Source organism: Nelumbo nucifera, chromosome 1 (genome assembly GCF_055504915.1).
Source record: "Nelumbo nucifera cultivar China Antique chromosome 1, China Antique-T2T, whole genome shotgun sequence".
NCBI lineage: Eukaryota > Viridiplantae > Streptophyta > Magnoliopsida > Proteales > Nelumbonaceae > Nelumbo > Nelumbo nucifera.
The window spans coordinates 84,863,372-84,891,268 of NC_142649.1; the positions used below are offsets into that span (position 1 = coordinate 84,863,372).

At 39.9% G+C, this 27,897-nt stretch overlaps 1 protein-coding gene across 2 annotated transcripts; it reads left to right on the forward strand.

The window, feature by feature from the left end:
- LOC104599483 (phosphorelay protein) lies at window positions 1-27,897 on the forward strand. 2 transcript variants are annotated; one of them, XM_010262040.3, is made up of 5 exons: window positions 1-875; window positions 8,397-8,503; window positions 9,666-9,770; window positions 27,082-27,753; window positions 27,870-27,897. In XM_010262040.3, exons 1-5 carry the CDS (start codon window positions 485-487, stop codon window positions 27,879-27,881), a joined length of 1,287 nt encoding a protein of 428 aa, XP_010260342.1. In that variant the 5' UTR covers window positions 1-484; the 3' UTR covers window positions 27,882-27,897. The 2 variants fall into 2 exon arrangements, with proteins under 2 accessions (XP_010260342.1, XP_010260341.1); XM_010262039.3 differs by having other exon boundaries at window positions 4-875; window positions 27,082-27,897.

The following is a 27,897-nucleotide window of genomic DNA, read 5'->3' on the forward strand; positions in this document are numbered from 1 at the left end:
GCTTCTTCAGTTAATCTGTCAATGCAACTCAAAGCTGGAGCCCATCCAACGGGCTGAAGCGGACAGCCGTGTCGTATCAAGTATCAATTTTGGACAGCCAGAAGCCGCTGCGCTTCAGCCCTCCAAACCAAACGGGCATCAATCTCTGATATCTGAATCTGAATAGTGAATAGAACAGGTCAGATGGGCATTTTCTGTTTCCAACTTTCCATTTTTCCGATATCTGAATGGATTACGCGCCTCTCTGTAAATACTGTACACGCTCTTTCCCTTTTGTCCCATTGATTACAGCGGGAAAGTGTTATTGTTGATAACCAATCTCATTCTTTGAATCTTTCTTAACCTTAACGGAACGCATAGATTCTGTTGGATTTCTGGGGCTGTTTTTCTGCTTCTCTATTTTCTCCTGTTACAGAGGTGGTTGTGGAGTGACCGAAACCCTAACTTAACTATTTCCATCGCGGGTCATTTAAGATTTCCTCGAATGGATGCGAAAGCGTTGGCTAAATCCAAAAGAGCTCACTCTCAACATCATTCTAAAAAGTCTCACGCAAGTCCAGCATCCAAAGCTCCAGCAGTCGCGGCTTCAGCCGGAAACTCGAAAAAACCGTCCGCCAAGCAAACCAGAGAAAAGAACCGCCAATTTCGTGGTTCTTCAACTGCGTTACCTTCGAACTGGGATCGTTACGAAGAGGAATATGATTCGGGTTCTGAAGATCCCTCACTGGGCGGTACAAGTCGAACCTCTGATGTTGTTGTTCCAAAGAGCAAGGGGGCAGACTTCAGGTACTTGATTTCGGAAGCTCAATCTCAGTTGCAGTCTCCGTCTGATCTTAGTTTGGAGAGCTTCGATTCTTTCGGCGGTTTCCTTCCTGGTATGTCATCGCACACGTTACTGAATTTAGGATTGCTTCATTTCGTTTCAGATATATAAAGAAATGACCGGAGGTGGAGATAAACATGACATTTACTTTATCTGATATCGGATATTGTTCGTAATGTTGAATTGAAAGGACTTTATGCTAATGAATTATAAGAGAACAAAGGAGAAAGAGAGACTATTTCTAATGTTAGTGAAAATTAAGTGTAACTTGGGTCCGTGGAGAAACCAGATTTCAGATTCAGCCTTTCAGCAAGTTTAACAATTAGACTACAAGTAAAGTAAGTATTATTTTGCTAGACTGAATCCATGATTTGATTGGCTGAACTTGTATATTGTTTAGAACTTCAACAACTAGACTTTGAAAATTTGACTGATTAGCTAGTAGCTTGAATGCTTGATGTTCAACGGGTTGGTTAAGTCCTTCAACACCTTAATCAATTAATCTCATAGCGTTTTGTTTCTGATAACATATTCTTGAGGTCATTGTGAAGGAGGAGTGGAGGACACTTTGTGATGCTAACCTCTAATGATATCACCTATGGAGAAAGGACCAAACAGTTCTAGATATTTGATCCAGTGTACCACTTTAATTGAAATAGTTTCTGTTACGCAAAAGCCAGAAACACAAATTCGAAGGGCATGCGAAACTGAAGTAAAATAGAGATAAAGAGAAGCAAGAAAACAGAGCACACACAGATTTATGTGGTTCGGCTTATATGCTACATCCACGGGCGAAGGAGGTGCAGAAATCCACTAAAGAAATCAACAAATGAGATTACGGACTTGTGCACAGCACAACCTCTCTCACAAAAACCCTAAATCCCATTACACCCAAACTCTCCCACACAACGTCTCTACAAAGCCCAAAGATACACAAAAGAGAAAACCCCCAAACAATGTAACATATCGTATTCGGGTCGGACCCATAAGCTGACTATGGATCGGGTCCATACTGCCGTGAGAGCTCCGCCCCCACACCCCTGATGGTGTTTTGTGATGGGCTATGCACTATGCTTCTACCACAAACCACTATGAAATTTTCTCTTTTGGTTTCTTGACAGTATGACCGGCCAGAAATAAGAGGAAGAGAAGAGAAGAGAAGAGGAGAAGAAGAGACGAGAAGAGAGGAGAGAAGAAAGAAGGGTTTTGCAATGTAACAGTGTTGGCGGCGCCAACCTTTATTTTAATATATATAGGGCGACAGAAATAACAAGGGAAAATACCCTTGTGCCCCTGACAGAAAGAAAAAATGAAATAAAAAACACTTTAATTAGCCAAACAGACCCTAACATCAGCAACTAAATTATTTTAACACTCCCCCTCAAGTTGGAGCATAGATGTCAATCATGCCCAACTTGTCACACAAATCTTTGTGCCGCACATGATGAAGACCTTTGGTGAAGATATCTGCAAGTTGTTCTTCTGAGCTGAAATATGGTGTACACACTTCTCCACTTTCAAGTTTCTCTCTAATAAAATGCTTGTCCACTTCAATGTGTTTCGTCCTATCATGCAGAACTGGATTAGCAGCAATATTGATGGCAGCTTTATTGTCACAGTAGAGTGACATAGGATTGCTCACTGTGAAACCCAGTTCATTTAACAGATTTTTCTATCCACATGATTTCCGCAACCCCATGAGCCATCACTCTATAAACTGCTTCAGCCCTGGATCTAGCCACCACACTTTGTTTTTTGCTTCTCCATGTGACAAGGTTTCCTCCTACAAAGGCACAATACCCACTGGTAGACTTTCGGTCATTGACTGCTCCTGCCCAATTTGCATCAGTATATACTTCCACTTTTAAGTGACTGTGTTTCTGGAACAACAAACCAGCTCCAGGAAACTTCTTGAAAAGGAAACTTCTTGAAATATCTCAAGATCCTCTCTGCAACATCAAAGTGAGTTGTCCTAGGGCTGTGCATGAATTGACTAAGGACACCCACTACATAGGCAATATCAGGTCTGGTCATAGACAAATACAAAAGTCTCCCCACGAGTCTCTGGAACATCTTTACATCTTTCAAAAACTCTCCCTGACTGTCTCCCAGATGGTGATTAGGTTCAATAGGTGAATCAAATGGTTTTACCCCCAACTTGCCTGTATCTTCTAGTAGATCTAGTACATATTTCCGTTGGGAAATAAAGATGCCCTTGTGAGAGTGGGCAACTTCAATTCCAAGGAAGTATCGTAAGGGGCCTAGATCCTTCACCTCAAATTTAGTGGCTAAGAATTTTTTCAGTCTCTGGATTTCAGCCTCCCAATCTCTTATAATCACTATGTCATCCACATACACAATAAGAGTTGCAATTTTACCTTCACCTCTTTTCACAAATGGAGTATGATCTGACTAGCATTGTTTGAATCCCATCTGTTGAACTGCTAAATGAAACTTACTGAATCAAGCCCGAGGTGATTGTTTCAACCCATATAGAGATTTTTTTAACCTGCACACCTTTTGTTTACTGCCTTTGGCACAGAACCCTAGGGGTTGAGTCATGTGCACTTCCTCTTCCAAGTCACCATTCAAGAAAGCATTTTTGATGTCCAATTGGTGAAGATTCCAGTCAAGGTTTGCTGCCAAGGAAAGAAGAATCCTGATAGAGTTCATCTTGGCTACTGGAGCAAAAGTCTCTGCATGGTCCACTCCATATACCTGTGTAAAGCCTTTTGCTACCAGTCTAGCCTTGTACCTTTCAACAGTTCCATCAGCCATGTGTTTCACTGTGAACACCCACTTGCACCCCACTGGTTCCTTCCCTTCAGGAAGGTCTACCAACTCCCAAGTGCCATTTTTGTGTAAAGCATCAATTTTTTCCTGCATTGCATCTGTCCATTCAGGTTTAGACAGAGCTTCTGCCACAGTCTTAGGAATGAGAACGCTGTCCATAGAAGAGAAAGGCACGGTATGAAGGCGAAACATGATCATAGGACACAAAATTAGAGATAGGATGATTAGTGGTACAAGACCTAACACCCTTCCTCTTAGCAATAGGAATATTAAGATCATTGGTGACAGGTGAATCAACATTTAGAGGAACAGATATATCAATGGGAGCAAGTGTACCTGGCTGATGAGACGGATCTGCCTCAGGTGAATCCGATGATGTTGGTTGCATAGTGTCAGGCTCCACGGCTCTTGAACTCTGCTGGCTCTTATGGCGACGATGAAAAACCCGGAATGGAGGAGGATCGGGTAAAGGAGGTAGTTGAATTTGAGTCGTCGCCTGTTTCTCCTCAACCCTACTCTCCCCCTGAGGAGAAACCGAGAAAAAAGATTGATTCTCAAAGAATGAGACATCAATGGAAACATAGTACTTGCGAGCAATGGGATCATAACAGCGATACCCCTTTTGAGATAAAGGGTAACCAAGAAAAACACAAGGAATTGCCTGAGGATCAAGCTTACCACGAGTAGGGGGCAGGTTATGGACAAAACAACGACACCCAAAAACACGCATTGGAATGGTGGACAGTGGGGCTGTAGGGAACAAGAGCTGATGTGGGGCCTTATACTCTAGTAGTCGAGAGGGCATGCGATTGATGATATATGTCGCACACAAGACTGCATCCATCCAAAACTGTTTTGACACATTCATATGAATCAATAAGCCACGAGCGACTTCGAGAAGGTGACGGTTCTTCCGTTCAGCCACACCATTTTGTTGGGGTGTCCTGGCACAAGAGCTTCGTTGAAGTGACCCACTCGAAGCAAAAAACTTCGTGAGATCACTATGGAAATATTCCTTCGCATTGTCCGATTGGAAGATATGGATTTCCGTTTGGAACTGAGTGAACACCATGCGCTGAAAATCTTTCACAATTTGTGGCACTTCATCTCGAGATCGCATAGGGTAAACCCAAGTGTATCTAGAATAATCATCAATCAAGGTAATGAAGTACTTATAGCCAGCCGCAGTAGGTAGGGTAACAGGGCCCCAAACATCAGAATAAACAATATGAAATGGAAATTCAGATCTTTTATTTCGTAAAGGTAAAGAACTTCTACAATGCTTACTCAACTGACAAGTTTGACACTGTAACTGACTCACTGACAAGGACTCAAACAACTTTGGAAACATAACTTTTAACGACTCAAAAGAAATATGACCTAAACGACTATGCCATAAATAGGCTTGACTCTCAATTGACGAACTCATGGACTCTGTCGCCACTAGACCAACATTATTCTCCAACACGTAGAGACGATCCACCATGCTTCCTCTACCAATTGTCTTCCTCGAGGTCAAATCCTGAAACACACATGAAGACAGAAAAAAAGTGACTGAGCAATTCAAGGAGTGAGTCAGACTACTAATAGACAACAAATTAATAGGTAATTTCGGAACATGCAGTATATTAGGAAGGGTAAGGCCAAGTGGGAGAGGTATGGTACCTCGGCCACCTATGGTAGAAAAAGAACCATCAGCCAGTCTTACCTTATCTCTCCTAGAGAGAAGGTTATATGTCTGAAACAAATTTGACTTACCGGTCATGTAGTTTGAATCTCCGGAGTCAATAATCCAAGGAGAATCAGTAGTATGAGATGACACATGGAAGGCTGTGGCATTACCTGATGTAGACGCAAACGAGGTAGAGGGAGTAGGACTAGAATCCATCTGGTGGAGAGTCCTATCATACAATTCCAAATGTTCACGAAAGGAGTTGATAGTATCTTCCTTAGGGTCAGAACTGGGATGCCTCTCCTGAGTTACCAAAGGACTAGTCTCTGTTGATGCCATATTAGCTGAATTATACCTTTTTTTATTTTGCTGGCCTGGTTTCTTGCCCTGATCAGGTGTTGACTTCTTACCCAAATCCTGTGCCCATTTAGGTTTTCCATGGAGATCCCGACATGTATCTTTCGTGTGTCGTGTCTTCTGGCAGTGAGTGCACCAAAGTTTGCTCTTATCATCTGTTTTTTTTTGAGTGTCACCTTTTTTAAAACCACCTCCGACATTTGTATCTGAATTTCCCTGGATATCTAGGGCAACTGACTCCCCTTCTACACCATTCATCACACTTCTTCTTATTTCTTCTGACTACACCAAGGCATACACCTCCTGAACTGATGGCAAGTCTTTACTACCCAAGATCTACACCCTGATGGACTCATACGAAGGATTCAGCCCTAGGAGGAAGGCAAACACTCGTTGCTGAGATATAAGTGCCTTATAGGCCTTTGCATTTTCATCACACTTCCAATTCACATTCTGATAGTGATCAAGTTCTTTCCATATTGATGTCAAATCAGAATAGTACATCGAGAGACTCCTCTCCCCCTACTTGCAAGTAGAGGATTCAGCTTGCAGTTGATATATCTTGGCATAGTGTCTCTACTCTGAATAGGTGGACTTCGCTTGTTCCCATATCTCACAAGCAGTTTCAGCCCACATAAAAGTCTTCCTTACTTGTGGCAGCATTGAAACCAAGAGTCAAGACATCACCATACTGTTCTCTTGGTTCCACCTATCATGCTCAACACTTCCATACTTCAGTTCCTTCACTCTCCCATTGATGTATCCTATTTTTCCCCTAGCAGTGATGTAGAGTTTTATTCCCCTAGACCACTCAAGGTAATTCAGACCATCAAAGGGAATAACAGCCATGGGAAAGCTCATATTCATTCCCCCACTCACTCCATTGTGGCTCCCTGAAATCTCTAAAGTAGCAGAATTCTCAGTCGACATGGTCAAACAGATAATCAGTCCCAAACACCGGATTTAGGACACCTCCTTACTCCACAAAACAATGCTCCACTCAGTCCACACCCACACACTTGGGTTTAACAACCAGGTTGAGCACAAACAGTACCAAATTCAGGACAAAACAGAGGTAGTATTCGACAGATTTCAGACCTGTATAGTTTTAACAGTCCCAACCTACCAGAATTCCAGAATGTCTAACAGCCACTAATCAGCAGGAGAGATCCTTATTACTCATAGTCAAATCAAATCATTGAGAAGACAGGTCATCCTTGACCTACAGTTGTCTTAACACATGAACAGGATCACACGATCCAAGAAAAACCATACAGATTCGACACCATCCAGACTCATAGGGTTTTCACTCGGCACATGACCAAGGAGGGTAAAGAAGAGAAAACAGGGAGAACTGTATCTGTTGTAGAGCTGTTTTTTCAGTCCAGAATCAGATTTCTGTTCCGCCCAGGTTCAGCAAGTCTGTTCGATCTGTTCTCTCAGTAAGGTTGTTCGATCTGCTCTTTTTAATCAGTATTCCCGCTCTGATACCATCTTGACAGTATGGCCGGCCAGAAATAAGAGGAAGGGAAGAGAAGAGGAGAAGAAGAGAAGAGAAGAGAGGAGAGAAGAAAGAAGGGTTTTGCAATGTAACAGTGCTGACAGCGCCAGCCTTTATTTTAATATATATAGGGTGGTAGAAATAACAAGGGAAAAGACCCTTGTGCCCCTGAGTACAATAACAGACATAACAGAAAGAAAAAACGAAATAAAAAACACTTTAATTAGCCAAACAGACCCTAACATCAGCAATTAAATTAGTTTAACATGGTTTTTCTCAACTTGATTTGGAGCGGGTCATTAAGTGGGTCACAATAAAGAATTCAAGGCACACACACAACAGTTTCCATTATAGATTCGTTTAATTGTGCTTTGTCCTTGAATAATTTAGCATTTCTCTTTTCCAAATCAGCCATAATACTGCTACCTTTGTGCATCTTCACATTATTTTTCTCCTCTTCTTGGTAATGTAAAGAAGGATAGCTTGAAAAGGATTTCCACTAGTAGGTTCCACCTATAACCAAATCAAGAGAAAAACCATTTCTAAATGCTTGAAACAAAAGAGTAGGAGATTAGTGGGTAAATAACTAGTTTATCCAATCTCCACTTGCATTACAAGGAAAACAAATATATGGAGACAAGCAACATAAAGGTTTTTGCTTCTAGAGGGTTTCACATGTATTAATTTTCAAATGAAATACTTCCCATCAGAAGGCCCCTTTTTTGTTTGGGTTAGAAGAAGAATACAAGGCTTTGAAAAAGGGGGTGTAAGAGAAAGAACCAAAGGTTGTAAGGGACCAAATTCTATAACTGGTTTGGAAAAATCAAACAAGAAGCCTTCAAGTTGCTGAAGCAGGTTCAACACCACTGGTAGTCTGGTGTTGCAAAGTCCGCAAGTCCTCTTCTAAGCCCAAAATATCAATTCATTCCAGTATTGTTTATTTTGTTGTAGTCCATATCTTCTTATAATAAGCCTACTTATTGCCAATTAAAAGACCATAGTCTTTTTTGATTAATCTTGTTGCAAAAATGTAACTGAAATTTTAAGGATTAAAAGTTATCCATTGTGTAGTAGAGTTTCTCTTTAGTTATTTCTATTTGTTTATCATTTTTGCTCATTTCTGGCCTTCCCTAGTGTAGCTTGTAAGATAAACATTGTTTTTCTTTGAGTTTAATTGGAGCATATATAAACTTAATTTTAAATGCACAAATTATGGGATTTTGCACATGATTGACTTCAATTTTTCTTAGGCTTCAACCAGGGAGTGAGCACTGTGCTTTCTGCCAGGGGAAAGAACATACTATCATGGATTGGGAATGATAACTTTGCTGTGGAGGATAATGAAACTGCAAGTCAGGTTGGTTTCATCTTTATTTATATTTCAGTGGCCAAGAATGATATTTTCCAAATGGGAGATAGGAAGGAAGTGACACATATTTGCAATAAATTTAATGTTTTCTGTTAAATAAAATCTTGAAAAAGGTTATTTTCACATGTTCTTTGATACTTGGAGTTTGTTCAAACTAAATATGTAGATACAAACTTTTATGCTTCTACATCTTTTTTATCAGTAACAACACTCAAAGAACTTTGTAATAGGAAAGAGAAAATGGACCTTGTCATCTCAAATGGTGAATGATAGAAACTGTATAGTGTAAAAGATACAAGTAAATTCCTTTCCCTGATGAAGATTAAGGAGGCAAAATGCAAAAATGATCACTCTCAATATTATGCCCAATCATACGCTATAAACTATATTAGACCACCGCTTCTCTAGCCAAACTTATATTCTACTGCATCATGAATTTGACTTGTGTATCCAATGAATTATTAAACAAAAGCATCGACGTAGGAAATGAGTAACCATCGAGTTTGTCCTCTGAAAACAATTATCAAAAAAAAAAAGGTTTGATTATGTACAAGTAAACTTGGATAATGCAAGAAAAAGGAGCCTTTGAGTCAATTGGTGAGACAAGTGAAGTTGATCACCTAAGTAACTTTGGTGTTCTTGCCATGTACAAGTGGAAAGGGGCTACCTTGCCCAAGGTTTTCACCTTGGGAAGTGATTGTATCAATTTTGTAACTTTGCATTAATGTTTTCTCAATTGCAATTACGGCTTGCTGTCTCAGATGGAAGCAATTTAAGTACTTCTGCAATCACTTTAGCTGTGATTGAATTGTAGAGTGGAAGTGGAGATGGGATACCGAATCTGCAATTTGGTGGATTCGAAAATGATTACCTCACTGGCCCACATGCAGTTAGGATTCACCAAGTTAATGGGAGAAAGAGGCAACCAATAGTGGATTTGGGAATCCTCCTCCATACCACTTCTCTGTTTCCACATGAATCTAAATACAGCCTTCAAGTATCCTTCCCCCTTGCCCCTTCAAAAATAAATAACTACATTAGAAGAATCTACACATTAACTGCAAGACACTTTCTATTTTCCAACATACACATTTGCCTTGGTTTTGTATCTTATGTTTTGTCTTGTTTGTGTTCTTTTTTTTCCATTTAGGCATCATTTCTCTCCATGGATCTGCATGCTCTTGCAGAACAACTTGCAAAAGTAGATGTTTCACAAAGGCTATTCATTGATGCATATCTGTTACCTCCAGAGATGGTATGCTATCACTTCACCTTGCACACCCCTCCCCCCCCCCCCCAAAAAAAAAAAAAAAAGATAAAAGAAAAAAAGCTCAAAGCCCTTGTGAGTGCAGTTCAGTTATATAAGCATTTGATTTTTTTATATGGTAGACAATAGTTGATTGTTGTTGTATTCTTATGTAGTGTTCTTTTATGTTTTCCTGAAGTATGTTGGCATTAAGCATCATTTTGAGCTGTATAGTACCTTTATCTGTTGTGTTGTTAGTTTGCGAAGTACATAATATTTGTCAGGTTCTAGCTTTTTGTCATTTCATGTAGTGTATATGCTCTTTCCATTTGGGTAGATCAATTGGTATTTACTTTCTAATATAATCCAATATTTAGTTTTATATAATGTTCTTATTCAATAAAATTTAGCATGGAACTGTTTTGTTTTCCTAGACAGTTTTCAGTCGTGGCCTAGTTACTTCTGGTTTGGTAGGTGGGTGATGACATCCTTGTTTAACATGGATATTGTAAGGCAAAGATTTGTTTTGATATGTAGTATATTATATGATTATATAATCCATGCAATGTTTTTCATTTAATTATGCCTTCAATCATATGGAATTGACATATAATTAATTATTTATTTTATATTTTTGCTTAATTTTTATAAGTTAAGGAAAAACGCTTAAAGATGGCATTGTAATAGAGTTGAACCTTGGCCACATGTCAAAATTCAAATACTATTGGGCTATGGCTTACCTTTATGCTTGTCTCAGCTCAACATACCTTCACTTCAACCATCAAGGGCCATGTCTTCATCTATCAAATAGTCAGCCCTCAAATGCTTTTTTGATGCTACCTCAACCCATGTCCTTTTTATGCTCCCAATAAATTTTTCATAGAGCTATCAACTTACATCAGCTTAACTCTTATAAATGTTTTAAAAAGTAGAGGTGTGAGGCAAGAAACTTTGATCCTGTCTTGTCAAGCTTATGCCTCATGAGGTCTCATTCTTTTAAGAAAAACATGAAGTAAAATTAAGCTTATGGACAAAACGCCTTAGAAAGAAGAGGTTTTAAAATAAGTAGGAGTAAAACAGAGTATATGACATGTAAATTTAGTGATAATAGGAGTGTAAATCAAGATACACTTAGGATTGGAGACCAAGAGATAACTCAATGTGACCATTTCTGGTACCTTGGTTCAATAATTCTCATGACAAAGGAGAGATTGAAGAGGATGTCGCCCAAAAGAATTAGAGTAGGATGAGCAAAATGGAGGGATGCATTTGGACTTTTATGTGATAGGCGAATACCACTTAGATTAAAATGAAAATTGTATATAACAGTTGTAAGGCATGTTGTATGGAGCAGAGTGTTGGGCAGTCAAGAAACAACATGTCCAGAAAATGAATGTGGCAGAAATGCAAATACAAAGACGGATAGGTGGAAAAACTACAAAGGATAGGATTAGGAATGAAGTTATCTGTAGGAACCTAGGAGTAGCTCAAATAGGTGATAGAGAGAGAGTAGGCTAAGATGGTTTGGCACGAGCATAGAAGACAACCAACTATGCGAGTTAGAAGAAGCGATATCACAGTGCCTATCCCTACATGTTTGTGTTCTGTGTCCTAAAAGTGGCGAAAGCTCAAGTCACATTTTCTTACCTTGTAACTATACCTGCCAAATTTGGAACTACTTTTTTACCCTGTTTGGTAAGTCTTGGAACACTCCTCAAAATGTCATGAATCTATTTTCTCATGATCTGCTTGCTTGTAACACCAAGAGAATGAAATTGTTGTGGCATTGTATGAGAGCTGCAATCTTGTAGAGCATATGGGGGAAGAGAAATGCAAGGGTGTTCAATAATAAGGTGTTGGGGATTGGTGTTTTGACCGACCTGATCAAGTTAAGGGCCACCCATTGGGCATTAGCATGTAACGAGTTCAAAGATAAAACAGTAGATAATCGTTTAAGAGGATGGCAAACTATTGGTGGTAAGCCAATGCGAAGACCAAAGGTAATCATTGATTGGCAGCCACCTCAAGCAGGCAGTCTCAAGTTTAATTTTGATAGCTGCTGTCTAGGTAATCCTGGTGAATCTGGGGTCGTTGGAATGCCAAATGCCTGGGACGGGTCCAATTGTGATCTGTTTGTTGTATTGGTTAAATCTATGTGATCAGCTTGATGCTGCCTTTGTACTCCCTCAACTGTACTCTGGACAGATCTAGGTCTCTCTTCCTTTTATTAATATAATACTATTATTGATAAAAAAAAATTAACATATGGATAAATTATTCATTATATATACAAGGATTACAACACATTTAAAAGCTTTAAATGACTTTGCATTTTTACAAACCTCGAAGACAATTGTAAAGCTGTTAATGAAAACTGTTGAAGTGTTAAAAGGGCATTATTCTGGGTGTATTTGGGTGGCAGGGTATACAAGTTATTTCATTTTAAGTTAGGAATACTCCAGTCCAATGCTTTTTCATAAATAAGGGCATAACTGTAATTATGTTGTTTATTTCATGTTATATAAAAGCTGGGCCGACTGCTTAGAAAGGATTAAGACATTCTAATCACTCTCTAATCAGGTTGGCAGTTTCTCTCCATTCTCCTCTCTTCTCTTCTCTTTCCTCTTTCTTTCTTTCTTTCTTTCTATTTTAGTCTGGATTGTTCTATGCTTCTGTAATACCATATTTTCACAAAAAGAAAACTTTAAACGAGTATTAAAAGCCGTAAAAACATAATCTGTTTCGAAGTTGCTTTTATTACCACTTACTGCCCTTTTGTTTGGACTCCATGGTTCCATTCCCTCATAACGGTGTATTTTCATGTGGAGATCAATAAAAGGGCAATATCAAGTCGTTGATAGCTAAGATCTCAGTCAAGTAGTTCAAGTAGGCCATCCACATAATGCAATGATAGTTAGGATATGGGTGTTCCAAATGACTGAAGTCAAAGGCAATCTTCCACCACTTGCTAAGTAGATTAGTAGATGATGAATCCTAATAGCAAAGAATAGGAGATTAGTAGATAATGAATCAATTCACGACTTGCTAAGGATTTGAAAAAAAATGGTAGATGTTAAGGAAGCCTTTGTGGAATCAAGCAATGGTGTCCTAGAGTGGGTTCGTTGGCTAGAGAAGTGCCTGGTCGGTCGTTTTGCCAACTCTAGAGGTTCTAAGATGGGTCAGTTTGTGCTGGAATGTGAAATAGAAGTTCCATGTGAAGATGTTGAACACAGGTTTTTTCCTCTTCGTGTTAAGTAGCAAGGAGGTAGAGGATATTCTGGACAGTGAGTTTGCTAAAGTCAGAAAGGTGGATCTCAGGTTGGGAAAATAGAACCCGTTAGTGGGGGCAGTTAGAGATGGTGGGGTGCAAAGAGCCTTGTGTGGATCAATGTTTGCAAGATTCCACTTCACAATTGGAATTTACAAACCTTTTCTGTGGTGGGAAACGCTTGTGGTTCCTTTAAAAATGTTGATGCTAGAATATATTGGTTGAAGAACCTGGTGTCAACAAGATTATTGATTGGAGTTGAAGATGTGCATTTGGTTCCTTCTTGCTTAGCGTTGAATTTCGTAGAGGAGTGGTACAATCTGAGGATGGTGGTTGAAGGATGCATTCCGTCTCGTTGGGTGGAGGAGAACCCAACATTCTTGCTTGTTTGTACCTAGGTGTTTGACTACCTTTCAGAGGAAGGAGGGGAGACGTTGGTGCAGAAGTTCGACGGGTTGGAGGAGGAAGATGATGGAAGGTGAACGGTCAATAGTGTGGTAATGTCAGCAAAGGATATAAGTGAAAATAAGGAAGGGGTAGGGGTAAATTAGTAATTTTGTGAGGAAGAAGTGGAGAGCTTTTAAGTAGAAACACGTGGTGGGCGAATCTGGGAAGGAGGAGGCTCACGAAAGAAACGAAGGGGCTCTGGTGAATTTAGGTGGGAAACATTTAAGTGGTGGGGTCCATTGTGAGTGGAGTTTGCTTAGGCCACTGGGCCATTGATGCCATAAGGATAGGGGTTTAGGAGTGAAGCTTTTAAGTAAATTTAAGAGGGGTGGGGCCCGAGGTAAATTTAGAATGAAGTTGGGTTGTAAAAGGAAGAAAGAAAAGGGTTTGTGACAATTGGTTCAGAGTTTGGAGTGCACCCCTGGTTGCTCGGTAACTGCATTCACAGGATTGTCAAAGGATGCTTTATTGGTATCTTCGGTAGGGTGTGATAGAGCTGTGGTTTGCAAGTCTTCTTTGACGTATAAATACCTTCTGCAAGCCAAGCTGACTACATGGTGCTCTTCTGACTCTTTTGGTGGTGAGCCAAGTACGGTATCTGCTATTTCTTAAGAGTTCTGTCATAAGAACAAGGTTCTAGACTCTGGTCCGAATGGGGAAGATCTGGCAGCTATGGAGTTGGGAGGGAGGAGGAGAGTGGTGCTATGGGGGAGGTGGAGATTGCGATGGAAAAGGTGGAGAGTAGAAATTTCAAGGTTAAGGAAGGAGAAGGGCACAAGGAAATGGAAGAAGATTTAGAACTAGGAAGTGAAAGCAAGAAGGAAAGGCCAACTGAAAATATATCTTATGGAATCAAGATAGGGAATGACTCTGACTCTTCAGCTCTTGAAGTGGTCATTGGAAGATTAGGCATTGATCTGGGTCATATAAGGAAAGAGAATGTTGGGGCTGTTAAGGGCGGTGTTTTGGAGACTCCAAAAAAATCCAGAGATTCAAGTAAGTCTAGCATGGTTCATGTTACAAAGGTTTTATTTTATTTTATTTTATATATATTTTTAGATTGAAAGATGGCCTGGTAGGTGCAGGGCCGACCAACGAATACAAAAGAATTTATAAAAGAGAAGCAAAAGCTAGAATTCCTTGTGTTGAGAACCCCCAAGAGGAGAAGTGATCTCTGCAGTCTAGAGACCAGAACATGATTCATCTGACAAATATCCAATTGAGAGAACAGGAGGATTTGGGTGTGGGTCTAAAGGAAGGGGATGAAGTGGTAGAGGGTCTGGAAGGGGGGAAGATTCAAGAAGAAGGAAGTTTAGGGGAGAGGAGGGTGGAAATCGAGAATTTAGTGGAGAGACAGGTGGAAGTGGGCAAATCTCTTGGTTTGTTCTTTTTGGGAGGGGAGAGTGTGGTCCAGAAGGCAATAGAACAGTTTGAAAAAATAGAAGAGAAGAAAAAACTAAAAAGAAAATAGTTGGGGAGGGAGGTGAGAAATGGGACGACGGAGAGGGAAGGGAAGGTGATTGGGTTGAAGAAGAGTGAAGGAGGGTTTCAGAAATTTTAGTTAGTAGAGTAGGGGAGGGGGGGAGGCAGAATTGTTGTGGTTATCCTAGATTATGGAGGGTCCTGGAGTTGGTAGAAGTTGGCTGCAACTGTGGGCAAATCCTTTGCAGATTGTTTCTTGATTTTGCCAGAGCTTCTCTAAGGACTGAGAGAAGTTTTAGGAGTTTGTTTCTGGAAGGTGGTGGATTTCAAATTGTAATCTGGAGTGTTTTAGGTGCTACCTTATCACCTATCCAGATTGTACTCTTTTCTCTTTTAATGAAATTTCCTGTTTACTTATAAAAAAAAAGAAAAAACTAAAGAGATGTTGCCTCATCGATGCAGATGCTTTTTGTCCCTAGTCCCAAAAAGAAGAGAAAAAAGCACAACAGAATAAGGAATCACCAACAATCTGCAAGGCCAACTGGTTTGGTGTCACCGGAAACCTTCGTTTCACCTCTAGCTGTTAGGGAGGGTGGCGAGGCAGCAACCCTATTGGAAAGAAATCTCTAGATTGTTCGTGTTCAGGCACTGGTCTCTCTGTACCCAGAGGCGCATAGTTCAATTTTCAAATGTATGCCTCTTTTTCATCCTGAGTGGGTATGGGAGGAAAGGCTTTGCAGGGTGGCAGCTTGGGAACCGAATCTAGTTTCTGTTGGGTTGGAGCAGGCTTCTTTATCTCCCAAAGCTTGTTGCTCCAGTGTTGTACTCTCAGGGGCTGGTCCCTCTAGGCATTGTTTGGCAGAGGCTAACGGCCACACAAGGACCTAGTAAGAGGGAAGGGGCCCCATCTGGATCGTCTCAGGAAGGTGGTGAAGCTAATCGATGTTGGTTCCCTCAGTTTTGGCAGTTGGTTCCTGTGAATAATTAGGTTTGAATGACCTGTTTTTTCTATTCCAGCAGAACATGTTTTTATATACAATTGGAGTCCTAAACGTTACGACTTGTTTCCTATTTTAAAAGAGAAAATCTTGCCTAATCTATTCTAAATAAGGAAACAATTATATAGCTAATTACACCTGATTTGCAGCCTAATTTATAGCTAATTTACAGCAAAGAATCCCAACAGTTCCCCTACTTTAGGTGGTGGGGTTGACCCACCTCTTCAATAGCAACATGTTGGGTATCTGGATGGTGTGGAAAGCAATCAAGGTTTGCTAGAACCTTTGGCTATGACAGTTAACACCCTTGTGTTAGTTAATGAAGTTGACTCTCCCACTCAGCAGTAATGCAAGTACCCTGCAACTTCACCTTGTGCTCTAGACAAATGTGTGGATCAGTTGGCATTTGGCAACTTTCTTGGCATTTCCTTTACAGATGGCCAAGAATCTCAAGTTTGTGATTGATTGAGAACCATGGAAATCTCTACTCTTATGTGTTATGCTTTACCTTCGTTTAATAGCCTTAGTTCGGAGGGAGGGTTCAACACAGGCAGTGTGCTCTCTAGTTGCTCTGTTGATAGCTTGGGGTACCTTGCTGGCTGCAAAAAGGTCTAAGAACATCTCAGCCTTTTATGGCGTGGTAGTGGCCAAACCCCCTTTCAAGGGATTTCATAGCACGATAGGAGGGGGGGGGGGGGGGGGGGTAGAAGAGGAAGGAGAGGAAGAGGAGGTCTGGTATTTGGTTAATTTTGCTTTGCTTTTCTGGTTCCGATCCTTGCCGCTATGGCTCAGATTGGGAGTGGTAGCACCTAATTTTGTGTTTTTTTTTTTTTTTTTTTTTTTTAAGGCCAGGTTCTGATGGGATGTGTTATAGGTTCCCTTCTGGGTTGGTGGGTCTCTGTCTTTTTTTCTTTTCTTTTGGTGGCTGTTCAGGCTTATGACTACTTTCTCTTGTATATACCTTGTATGCAGTAGTCGAGTAGGACTGCAATCAGTCCTAGGTATAATGTGTAATGAACAAAGAAAACAGATTGAGAAAGAGAGGAGGAGAGAAGAAGAGAAGGAGAACAAGAAGAGGAGAATTCAGAGTGTGGTTGACTAGAATTGTCGCCCCACTCAACTATTTATATTAATAATCAAATAAAGGGTAAAAGGGCTGAATTACCCCCTGCTTACATGGCAAAAAGAAATAATAACTACCAACTGAATAACTACTAACTGAAACTAACTACCATCATAAATAAACAAACAATAGTGGGGACCACATAAATAACATAATGGGGACCACATTAATGTTCTCTACACTCCCCCTCAAGTTGGGAATAGATGTTTGTCATTCCCAACTTGCATAGATCTGCTTCTAACTTTGTCTTTGGAACTGCCTTGGTGAGAAGATCTGCAAGTTGCATGTTGGAGGTGATATATGGAAGACATTTCTTGAGAAGCAATTCTTTCTCTGGTAAAGTGTCGGTCCACTTCAATATGCTTAGTTCTGTCATGTTGTACCGGATTATGGGCAATATTAATAGTAGTCTAATTATCATAGTACAACATTAGGGGCTTCTCATAAATAATACCCAATGCCTCAAATAGGGATTTCAACCATAGTACTTCAGCCACACCATTTGCCATGGACCTATATTCAGTTTCAGCACTAGAGCGAGCAACAACATTTTGTTTCTTACTCCTCCAAGAAACAAGATTACCTCTTACAAAAGCACAATATCCAGAGGTAAACTTCTTATCATCAACACATCCAGCCCGATCAACATCTATGTAAACTTCTATTTTCATATGACCATTATCCTTGAAAAGTATACCTTTGCCTAGATACCTCTTCAAATATGCCAATATCCTCTCAACTGCAAGTAGGTGAATAGTTCTAGAAGAGTGCATATACTGGCTAACAACACTGACTGCATAACTGATGTCTGGTCGTGTGAGACAGAGAAGTTTTCCAACTAACCGTTGGAACATAACTTTATCTTCAAGGGGCTCTCCACCTTCTGCATTGATCTTGTGATTTTGTTCAATAGGTGTGTCAGTAGGTTTAACACCCAACTTCCCTGTTTTTTCCAACAAATCAAGAACATACTTTCTTTGGGAAACAAAAATCCCATGTTTAGACCGAACTACCTCAATACCTAAGAAATATCGTAGCTCTCCAAGGTCTTTGACCTCAAACTCTTGGTGAAGGAGTTACTTAAGAGACTCAATCTCACAGGCATCACTCCCTGTCACTACAATATCATCCACATATACAGCAAGCAGTGTTAAGGAAAGAATCCACTTTCTTAATGAACAGAGTGTGATCTGACTGGGCCTGCACATAGCCAAAATTTTCAAGAGGCAACTACATGTAAACTTTTTCTTGCAAGTCTCCATTGAGGAAGGCATTTTTAACATCCATCTGAAACAAAGGCCATGAGTAACTGGTTGCAAGAGATAATAAAACTTTGATAGTGTTCATCTTTGCTACTGGTGCAAAAGTCTCCAAGTAGTCTATGCCATATGTTTGAGTAAATCCCTTTGCAACTAATCTAGCCTTATTACCTTTCAATGGAACCATCAGCATTATGCTTCACAGTAAACACCCATCTACATCCAACCGGTTTCTTCCCTTTAGGTTGATCAACTAGCTCCCATGTATGTTCTTCAAAAGGGCATCCATTTCTACCTTCATTGCATCCTTCTACTCAGGTACTGACAAGGCTTCCTGCACTATTCTGGGAATGGGAATAGCAACGATGGATGCCAAAAAGGACTTGTAAGATGGAGACAAATGATCATAAGACAGGAACTGGTAAATACAGTGAGCTGTAAATGAGGTACAACGGCGTTTGCCTTTACAGACTGCAATGGGAAGGTCAAGGTCATCCAATGGAGGTGAAGGCTCAACAATGGAAGGTAACTCATCTGAAATGGAAGATGAAGGAACTGTGCTACCTGGATTTGGATCCGCAGAAGGAATTGGGGCTAGCTGGACTGCTGATGATCGAAATCAACCTGCCTCTACCATTTGTGATAAACTCTCAAATCCCGATTAATAAAAAGGATTTCTTTTTAGGTTCGATCTTAAGAACAAATATCAACTTACTCGGAAAGGTCTAGCCGCCACCTTCAAACCATGGTCTGAACCCTAAAACTGAGATTTCTTCCCTTCTTCTGATTCTTCCTGGTCGCTGAACACTCTCCAAGGCCCTACGAACCCTAGGAAGTTCTCATGTAGTCGGCCTGATTAGATTAGCATGAGAATTCCTAGGTTGGCTCTGATACCAAGTTGTCGAGTAGGACTACAATCATTCCTAACACATTATATTTATCTGATACCAAGGGGGTGTAGGTGGACCCCCCCTTCGAATGTGCAAAGCCTATTCATATGTATGCCGTTTTGGCCAACAAAAAGGGCCAAGTTTATGTGGAGGTGTATGAGGGCTGCAGTCTGTTGGACTAATTGGGAGGAGAGAAGTTCACAAATATTTACAGATAAGGAGAGAAGTTTGGAAGCAATGCTGGAGGTCATCCACATTAGGGTTATACACTGGCTGAAAACCTTGGCTCTATTCGCAGAATTCTCAGTTGATGAGCTGCAAAGAAAGTGGAAGGAGATAGCAGAACTTGTTCCAATAAGGAAGGCCTCAAATGTTTGTTGGATCCCCCATCCCATGACTTTGTTAAACTGAACTTTGATGGCAGCAGCTTGGGCAATCCAGGGCCATCCAGAATAGGAGGAGTAATAAGAGATGAACAAGGGAAGCTGTTAGGTATGTATTCTAGACCAGTTGGGGTGGGAGATTCGTTGAAAGCTGAGATTCTTGCAGCTCCTGAAGGGGTACAAAGAATCAAAGATATGCATATTAACAAGTTGATCATAGAAGGAGATTCTGAAGTGGTGGTAAACTGGCTGAAAGAGGATAGTCTTAGACTTTGGAATTACAGTAATGAAAAGAGGAAATTCAAGTGGCTAACTAAGGACGTGAAAATCCAATACAAATGGGTAAAAAGAAGTGCGAACTCTTTGGCAGATGGTCTAGCTAGACAAGGGGTGAACAGACATTCTATTTTTTGGGCTGTCTTGTAATTTTTGTTCTTTTGATGCTTAATGGCTGTTCTTGGGAGCTAAGATTGTTTAGCTCCCTTGCCCTGTAATTTTTCATATTTTTAATATTAATTCAACCCATAGTTATTGATAAAAAAATATATATAATGTGTAATAAACAAAGAAAAACAGATTGAGAAAGAGAGAAGGAGAGAAGAGGAGAATTCAGAAAGAGTGTGTTGACTAGAATCGTCGCCCCACTCAACTATTTATATTAATAATCAAATAAAGGGTAAACGGGCTGAATTACCCCTACTGCTTACATGGCAAAAAGAAATAACAACTACCAACTGAATAACTACTAACTGAAACTAACTACCATCATAAATAAACAAACAACAGTGGGGACCACATAAATAACATAGTGGGGACCAAATTAATGTTCTCTGCATATGCTTTTTTGGTTTTTTATAAATTTAGTTTACCTTACCTTTTCAATAGAAAAAAGGAAAACCATACTTCGTTCTTGACATACGACATCTCAATGTAGGTGTATGCCCCTTGTGCTTTTAGATGTGAACCTCAATGTTGAGCTTCAGGGTATTTTCCTTAAGTTTGTCTTGAGGCTCCTGATGCAAGCCTCACAGATCTACACAGAGTATTATCACTATTACCAGGAATGAGATCAAAACTGCACTGTAGAGTATTATCACTATTACCAAGGATGAGATCAAAACTGCACTGTAGAGTATTATCACTATTACCAAGGATGAGATCAAAACTGCACTGTAGAGTATTATCACTATTACCAAGGATGAGATCAAAAACCGCACTGTAGAGTATTATCACTATTACCAAGGATGAGATCAAAACTGCACTGTAGAGTATTATCGCTATTACCAAGGATGAGATCAAAACTGCACTGGTGATTGGTGAGAATACCTTTGTGTGTGTCTTATCTTATCTTTGTAGTATATGTACAGAAACAAGCAGGCTTTTCTGGACTTGACCAGTCCTTGAGATCTCCAGCCCAGCCAAACCCAGGTTTAGACTTACAGTGGGCTCAAACTGGGCCACCCTTTTCCACCCATTCATGAGATTTGACCCAATTATAGGCCATAGAGTTAGGTTTGGGGAAGACCTCTGGTGGGGTAACAACCCTCTCTGCCTTTAATTTCCTATACACTACACTTTGTCCAATCATAAAATGAAAATAATTGTGTACCTAGTGACCATTTCTTCTATGGGGCTATCTTGGGAATTTGGCTTTAGAAGGGGTCTTGGGAAGGTTGAGAGTGAAGAGGAAATTCAACTTGTTGACCACCTTAGACAATCTTTCTTACAGTTGGTCAAGACAAGAGGATGTGATCTATGAATTCATTGGGTATTTTTTCTTGTATGTCCTTTTCCAAATCCCTAAGCAAATCTCCTCCACACCCTGCCTTTTTCCACATTATTATGGGAGGTCACTCTCAAGATAATCAACATGTGTGACAACCTCCAAAGGAAAAGGAAACCCCAGTTCTTCTCCCTCATGTGTGTGTTCTTTCTCTTTCTTTTTCTTTCAAAATAAATAAAAAAGAAAATTTATTAAGAAAAGAAGATTACAAGAGGGGTGATAAGTAATCACCAAAACTTAAAGAAAACAACCTCAATACCCAAATACCCAACCTCCCCTTCCTTGCAAAGCCCACAAGATATAAAAAGAGACATACCCAAGTAGTACAAACTGAGACATAACCCCCTCAGACACCATAAAGATCCTAACTAACTTTTGAACCCTCAAAAGTCAAAACCTCCCTCTTGCACTGAACTATGCCCGAACCTCTCAAGCCCAACACCCATCAGAGGACCACGACAAAATAAAACACCCATTTCCTCAACACCATCTACTGCTGCAGCCTGAATTTCTTTACTCTTTTAGTAACCTTCTTTGTCTTCTTTAACCTCTTCTTGGGTTTGATGCCATGTAATCCCCCTTTCAATCTGGCAAACACTTTTGAGACAAAAACAGTTGACTAGTTTCTGAATTTAAATCTTTTAACTACATTTGGAAAATTCTCATAAACATTCTGAACCTTGGGTTTCTTATTAATCCTTTCTAGTTTTAAAACCATGTTCTTTTCAAACATCTTTTCTGCCGCCAACTCCCCAATCTCTTTGAAACCATCCCTTATTGTTCCACCAGGCTTCAAAAAGTTTTTAGAATCATCCTTTCTTACATTAATACAGATCTTAACACCGTTCAAATCCTCTTTCTCCTTTTCTTTTACTGGCATGCAAGATTTTTCCTCCAACCTGAAAATTGTCCTTACAAACTCCTGTCCCCCAATAAAGGATAAACCCAACAATTTGCTCACTTCACCTTTTCATTTACCACCATCTCCAAATCAATAGATCTTCCGGTTTCATGGGTTTCATCAATGATAATTTCCCCCTCATTTGAATTCAAATCTTCATCATCTTCAGCTTCTTACACCCTTTTTTCTGGCATTGGTTTGGTTCTATACCTTCTTTTCCTTCTAAAGACTTTTGAACAATAGGCCTCCCCAACAAATTGTTTTTCTACCTGCCTCATCAACCTTACCCTCAAACCAATTTTCCTTTCCTCCCCCATCTCCATCATCTCCAAAGTTCCCCTTCAAACCCCCACGATCACCTCCTTGTCTGGTTCCTTCTCCACCTAAATCATTCCTGGATTTACCACTTTAATCATCCTCCTTTCACTATAATCAAACCCCTTTCTTTTCCTCCTCCTTCCACCCCTTTTTGGATCTTCCTTTCCTTCTTCCTGAAATCTAACTCCTTTCTTTCTTCTTAATATCCTTCTTTGACTGAACTCTAACCTTTGAGATCACCTCCAAAAAATTGTCAATTAAAGGCACTGCCATGTCGCTAGTAGTTCCTGCAATGGTACTCCCCACCAGCCATGTTAAAGTCTACTGATTCTTTATCCATACCCAATGTCACATGCCTCCTTGAGTTACCCCACCCTCCTTGCAAATTGGGCCTAATAACATGAGATGGCCCACCTGTTTCAAACCCTGAGTTCTTGCCCAAACTTAGGCCCATCCCCATATCCCAATAAATTGTTACGTGGGATAGATCTGCTTGAATCAACTCCAGCCTTCGACTGAGCTTCTTCATTAGAAAGTAGGGATGGCAACGGGGCGGGTTTGGGGAGGGTTTTATAAATTCTAGACCCTATCTGCCTCCCTAAACCTCCTATTCCATACCTGCTCCAGAACCTGTAGCGGGTTGGATTTTGAGAATCCAAACCCTCCCTGTACATGAAAATGTAAAACCCTCCCTGCATTCAAGGGTAGGGGTGGTTGGGTTTAGAACCCACATCTAATTTCCTATTATTCCTTGTCATGCATAAGCAATAAATATGTAAAATAACACAAATAAACAACAAAATTTCCAATTATTTGATTAAGACGTGTAGAAAACACATAAACTATCAATTATCCTTAACATAAAATTCAAAATATTATTAAATTCAACACCTAGTACATAAAGTTTATATGCTTTCCAACAATATGCGGGTCGGGGAGGTTGGGTTTAGCCTAATACTGTACCCTACATGTACCTGTACGGGTTGTAGAATCCCAAAACCCCTCCCCACCCCAAAACCCGCCCCGTCGGGGAGGGTTGGGATGGGTACCCACCGGGTAGGGTAGAAATTGCCATCCAACACGTGGCTGTTTGCACCCTTAAGCAGTGGTAGGTTTTCTTAAAATATCTTGCCCCGAAATAGACAAAAGCACATGTCCTACGATCTTTGTGCACATGCTACCACTTGTCAAACTTGGTTCAGAACTTTCTTTTACCAGCATCTGTGCATAGGAAATGCCATTTGCCGACCTCTCACTACTTCAAGGATAATCATTTAAGGTATTTTGCAGCATGTCTTTTCCTTTACCTACAGATCACATGCAACTAATTTTAAGTTAACCCTGCTTCATTTGAAGGAACCAATCTGATGTTGCCATGCCTGTTCAACCCTTTTGTCTTCCTCCCTGTGACCTTCTCTCCATAGAGAGGTTTCAGTGGAGGTTGCCAGTTACACGTTGATACACACCCCAAGCACCATCAACTTGATTTTCCTTGGAATACACTCAGGCTTCAACTCTTCCAAATGGCCACCACAAACAGAGGCGATCAGAATAAAAAGTTTCTTGTTGCCAAAGATGGAAAGATAGTCCAAGAACCTTATTGATCACCCATTCTCAAAGTGAAACTGTTTCACGTTAGAAAGGATGCATCATTTTGAGATCAGAAGATGACCAACATGAGTTCAAACTATTGCAGCTTCAACCTTCTGAGAAGAATCAAGCAAGTCAAGAAGGGCTTTTTTTTTCTTCTCAAAAGGGCTGATCATTAACGAACCTTTTAATTTGAAATGCCTACTGATGGCTGGCTGCAATTTCTTTGCAATCTTTCACTTCAAACATGGTCAAAACCACCAGCCTGTTCTCCCATATCTCTTTGTCCTGGTTAAACACCATTTTGACAACTCCACCAAAATCCACCACAGTAGCTTTCTCCCCTTTACCAGTCAATCCCACAGAAAGGTTCTCTTCTTTTTTTTCTCTTGAACAACCTCAGATGTCAGTTGAAACGTCTTTGGCTCCTTCAAGAACCCTTGGATTTTCAACAAGAATCCTTCCCAACCTGCATTCCTCCTTCGCTCTGGAATACAACACAATTGTTTTCCCTTCTCCCAAAAAATTCAATCAACATTATAAATCTGCCTTTCCTGTTCTCCTTACATTCAATCACTTTCTCTTATACCCTTCCCAGGTAGTTCTTTCCATAAAACGTGGGGAAAGTGTTGACCATTTATTACTATCCTGTTTCTATTCTTCGAAGGTATGGGTTCATTTCTTTCACCTCTTTGGATTGAATTGACCCCACCTACAAGCATTATGCAGATGAAAGGGTTGCAAGAATCTTTGAAAATAAGGCTAAAGATGAAGTTGCCACAATAGAGCATGGCAGACAGCTCATTTGGTGTTGACATAAAAAGAAGGGTTATTTACTAAAACATCCCTTATAGTTTCACGAATTTACTTAAACCTATCCTATAGTTTTTTTTACTAAAACACCCCTTATAGTTTGCAACCTATTTACTTAATCGACCTTTTTCTTTTGAGAAAAGTGACCTTTCATTAAGAACTATATATTTTGCCATCTGAAAATGGTAACATGATCACCTAAACTAAGTAGAAAATGTTCAAGGGCATGGACCCATGGTTGTGTAGTCCAAAAGTAACACCAAACTAAGTGGAAAATGTTCAAGGGCATGGATCCAGGGTTGTTTATTCAAAAAGTACCCCTAACAATTTTTGTATAGAAAACAAATTGACCAAATAGAGCAAAATAGAGTGGTTGTTCGTGTCTTACTAGGGGAAAATGATATTTTTATTTTTAATTTCTTTTGATTAAATTTATTTGAATGGATGCTAGGGTTAAAACTGTCATTTTCCACTTTCATCTAATGGAAGGCTGATTAAGTAAATTGATTGCAAACTATAGGGGATGTTTTAGTAAAACCCAAACTATAAGGGGTGTTTTAGTAAGTAACCCTAAAAAGAATTTAAACTTTTAAATTTCTATCAATGAACTCCTATGGGGATGGACTGCCATGGCAAATTTTGTCCAATGAAAATCTTCTGTTACAGATTAAAACTAAATTGTGATGGATGCTATCTTGTCAATCTTGGTCCATCAGGAATAGGGGATGAAGTGAGAGATCACAATAGCAATATCCATATGAGCTTCACAAGACCGATTGGGGTTGGTAATTCTTTGAGAGCTGAGATCCATGCATTTACTTTTAAGATCTAAAAGTAGCTCACTCACTGGGGTGATCAAACCTGATTGTTGAAGGGGATTGCCGAATGGTGCTGATTTAGATTGAAAAGGAAAATGAAGATCCCTGGGCACACCATCAGGAGATTAGAGAAGCCTTGGTTGGCATCCTATTGGAATTGCTTGTTCAAGTGGACCTCAATCAGCTAATGCTTTAGTTGATGCTCTTGCAAGAGATGGAGTATTGAGGAACCATATTTTTTGAGGAATACCAGGGCTGGGGCTTGATGTGCTTCCAGCATAGTGGTGTATATATTGTTTCTCTTTTGCCAGCTTTAAGCTTTTTGTACTGTCTTCTCTCCATCCTTTTTTTAATTAATAACACAATTCAAGGTTATTGAAAAAAGACTTTATGGGTCGGTGAGTCAATCTCTTTACTCGGTGGTTACTGCTAGTGGTGGTGGTGGAATGATGCGGTTTGTCATCCATCAGACAGTGAACTTCAGTTTCTCATTATCCTCATCAGTCTTATGTTGGTAAAAGCTTCTATACTGTCTATTAAATGGGGACCTTGTAGGTTAGTTTATATATTAATCTGGACTCTGCCATTTCATGATCCTCTTCTTGTATAAGATACCCAAATACTGATGCAGGCATAAAATGCTGTTACCCAATGTCTGTCCTAACCATCTGGGGGACAGGATATGGACCTACCCATTGGCATTTTATTTTCATACAAGTGCTGAACTGCTGATACAGGCACGGACACAGTTAATAGGAAGCAAGTATACAACTCTCTGTTTCTTGATATCCAGGATGTGTATCTGGATGTGATTATCCTATGTAATGTGCTTATACTGTGCTTTTGTGCAAATTAAGCTCTCACTTCAAATATTTATATCTTGCCAAATTTAATTGAACTTTTTACATACACAGTTTTTTCATGATATAATTTCCATTTATACTAGTTAGAAGTTCTTGTTAGATGCTTCAGAATAATATCCAATTTCATTTTGGATACATTTTGAATCATATTGTATTTGTGCCTTTGCAAGAAGTAGATGGCCTTTTTCTTTTGGGGTCTCAGAGTGTCTTCATTTATTTCCAGTATTATTTATGATCTGAATCTGATATAGAGTTGGCATAGGAGGCATGGCTTGTTTTATATTTATATTATTAGTACAGAGACTTCATTTCATAGCCACCTTTATAACTGTCCATTTTGGGTTTTTTCTCCTTTTCTTTCTTCATTAGGTGGAGTTTTTATCCTTGATACAAACAAATATTATTAATGTCACTGCCAATTGCCAACTTCGTCTTGTTTTGCAGCATTCAGAGGGATTACAGAAAAGCAAGTGCCAAGATTATGATCATACTGAAGCGACACATGAAAGTGAAGCAGATGACCACTATTTGGATAAAATGGAATTTCATGGAAGTGCCAATGGAGAAGATATTATGGGTAACAGGCCTGATATTTCACCTGCCACTACTGAAAATGTTCATTCAGTTCCAGCATTGCTCCCTGAAGGGTCAATGCTAGTAAATTTAGCGAAGGGCGGTGATTCAACACAAGTAGGCCAAACTTGTCCAACCAAATTTATGAATTCCATGGAACAACCGAATAGAAGTTCTTCTGTAGACTTGAAGGAAAATAAACCATCAAGATTTGAGGCAGCAGCAGCAGAAGCGGAGCTTGATATGCTTCTCGACTCATTTGGTGAAACAAAGCTTTTTTATTCTGGTTTTCCTGTTGTCAAACAGGAACCTTCTCATGTGTCCTCACAGCAACAGGTTTCTGGTTTTCCACAGCCTTCAGTCCAAGCCCCAGATGCATCTAAAAATGCATCCGGTGCCTTTGACCTAGACAATGCGATTGATGAACTACGAGAAACATCAAATCCCACTAACCAAAACAATGCCATGCGAGACCAACAGGAAAAGGCAGTTCGACGGAATCCTCCATCAGACTCATCTTTGGCTTCTGCTCATAAATCTAGTGTATTGGACGATTTTGATTCATGGCTGGAAACGATTTAAAGTTCTCTGAACTTGAATTATATGACCCTAGGCTATTATAACTGAGAACTTGATTTGCCATCTTATGATTTGAACAGGATAAAAGTTAAAACGGAGCTTCTCTCC

Excerpts from the sequence above, each read along its gene's own strand:
- LOC104599483 (XM_010262039.3), top strand. The coding sequence starts at position 485 with ATGGATGCGAAAGCGTTGGCTAAATCCAAAAGAGCTCACTCTCAACAT. Across the intron at positions 8,504-9,665 it reads ATAATGAAACTGCAAGTCAG|GCATCATTTCTCTCCATGGA; the intron begins GTTGGTTTCATC and ends TTTTCCATTTAG. Across the intron at positions 9,771-27,081 it reads ATCTGTTACCTCCAGAGATG|CATTCAGAGGGATTACAGAA; the intron begins GTATGCTATCAC and ends CTTGTTTTGCAG.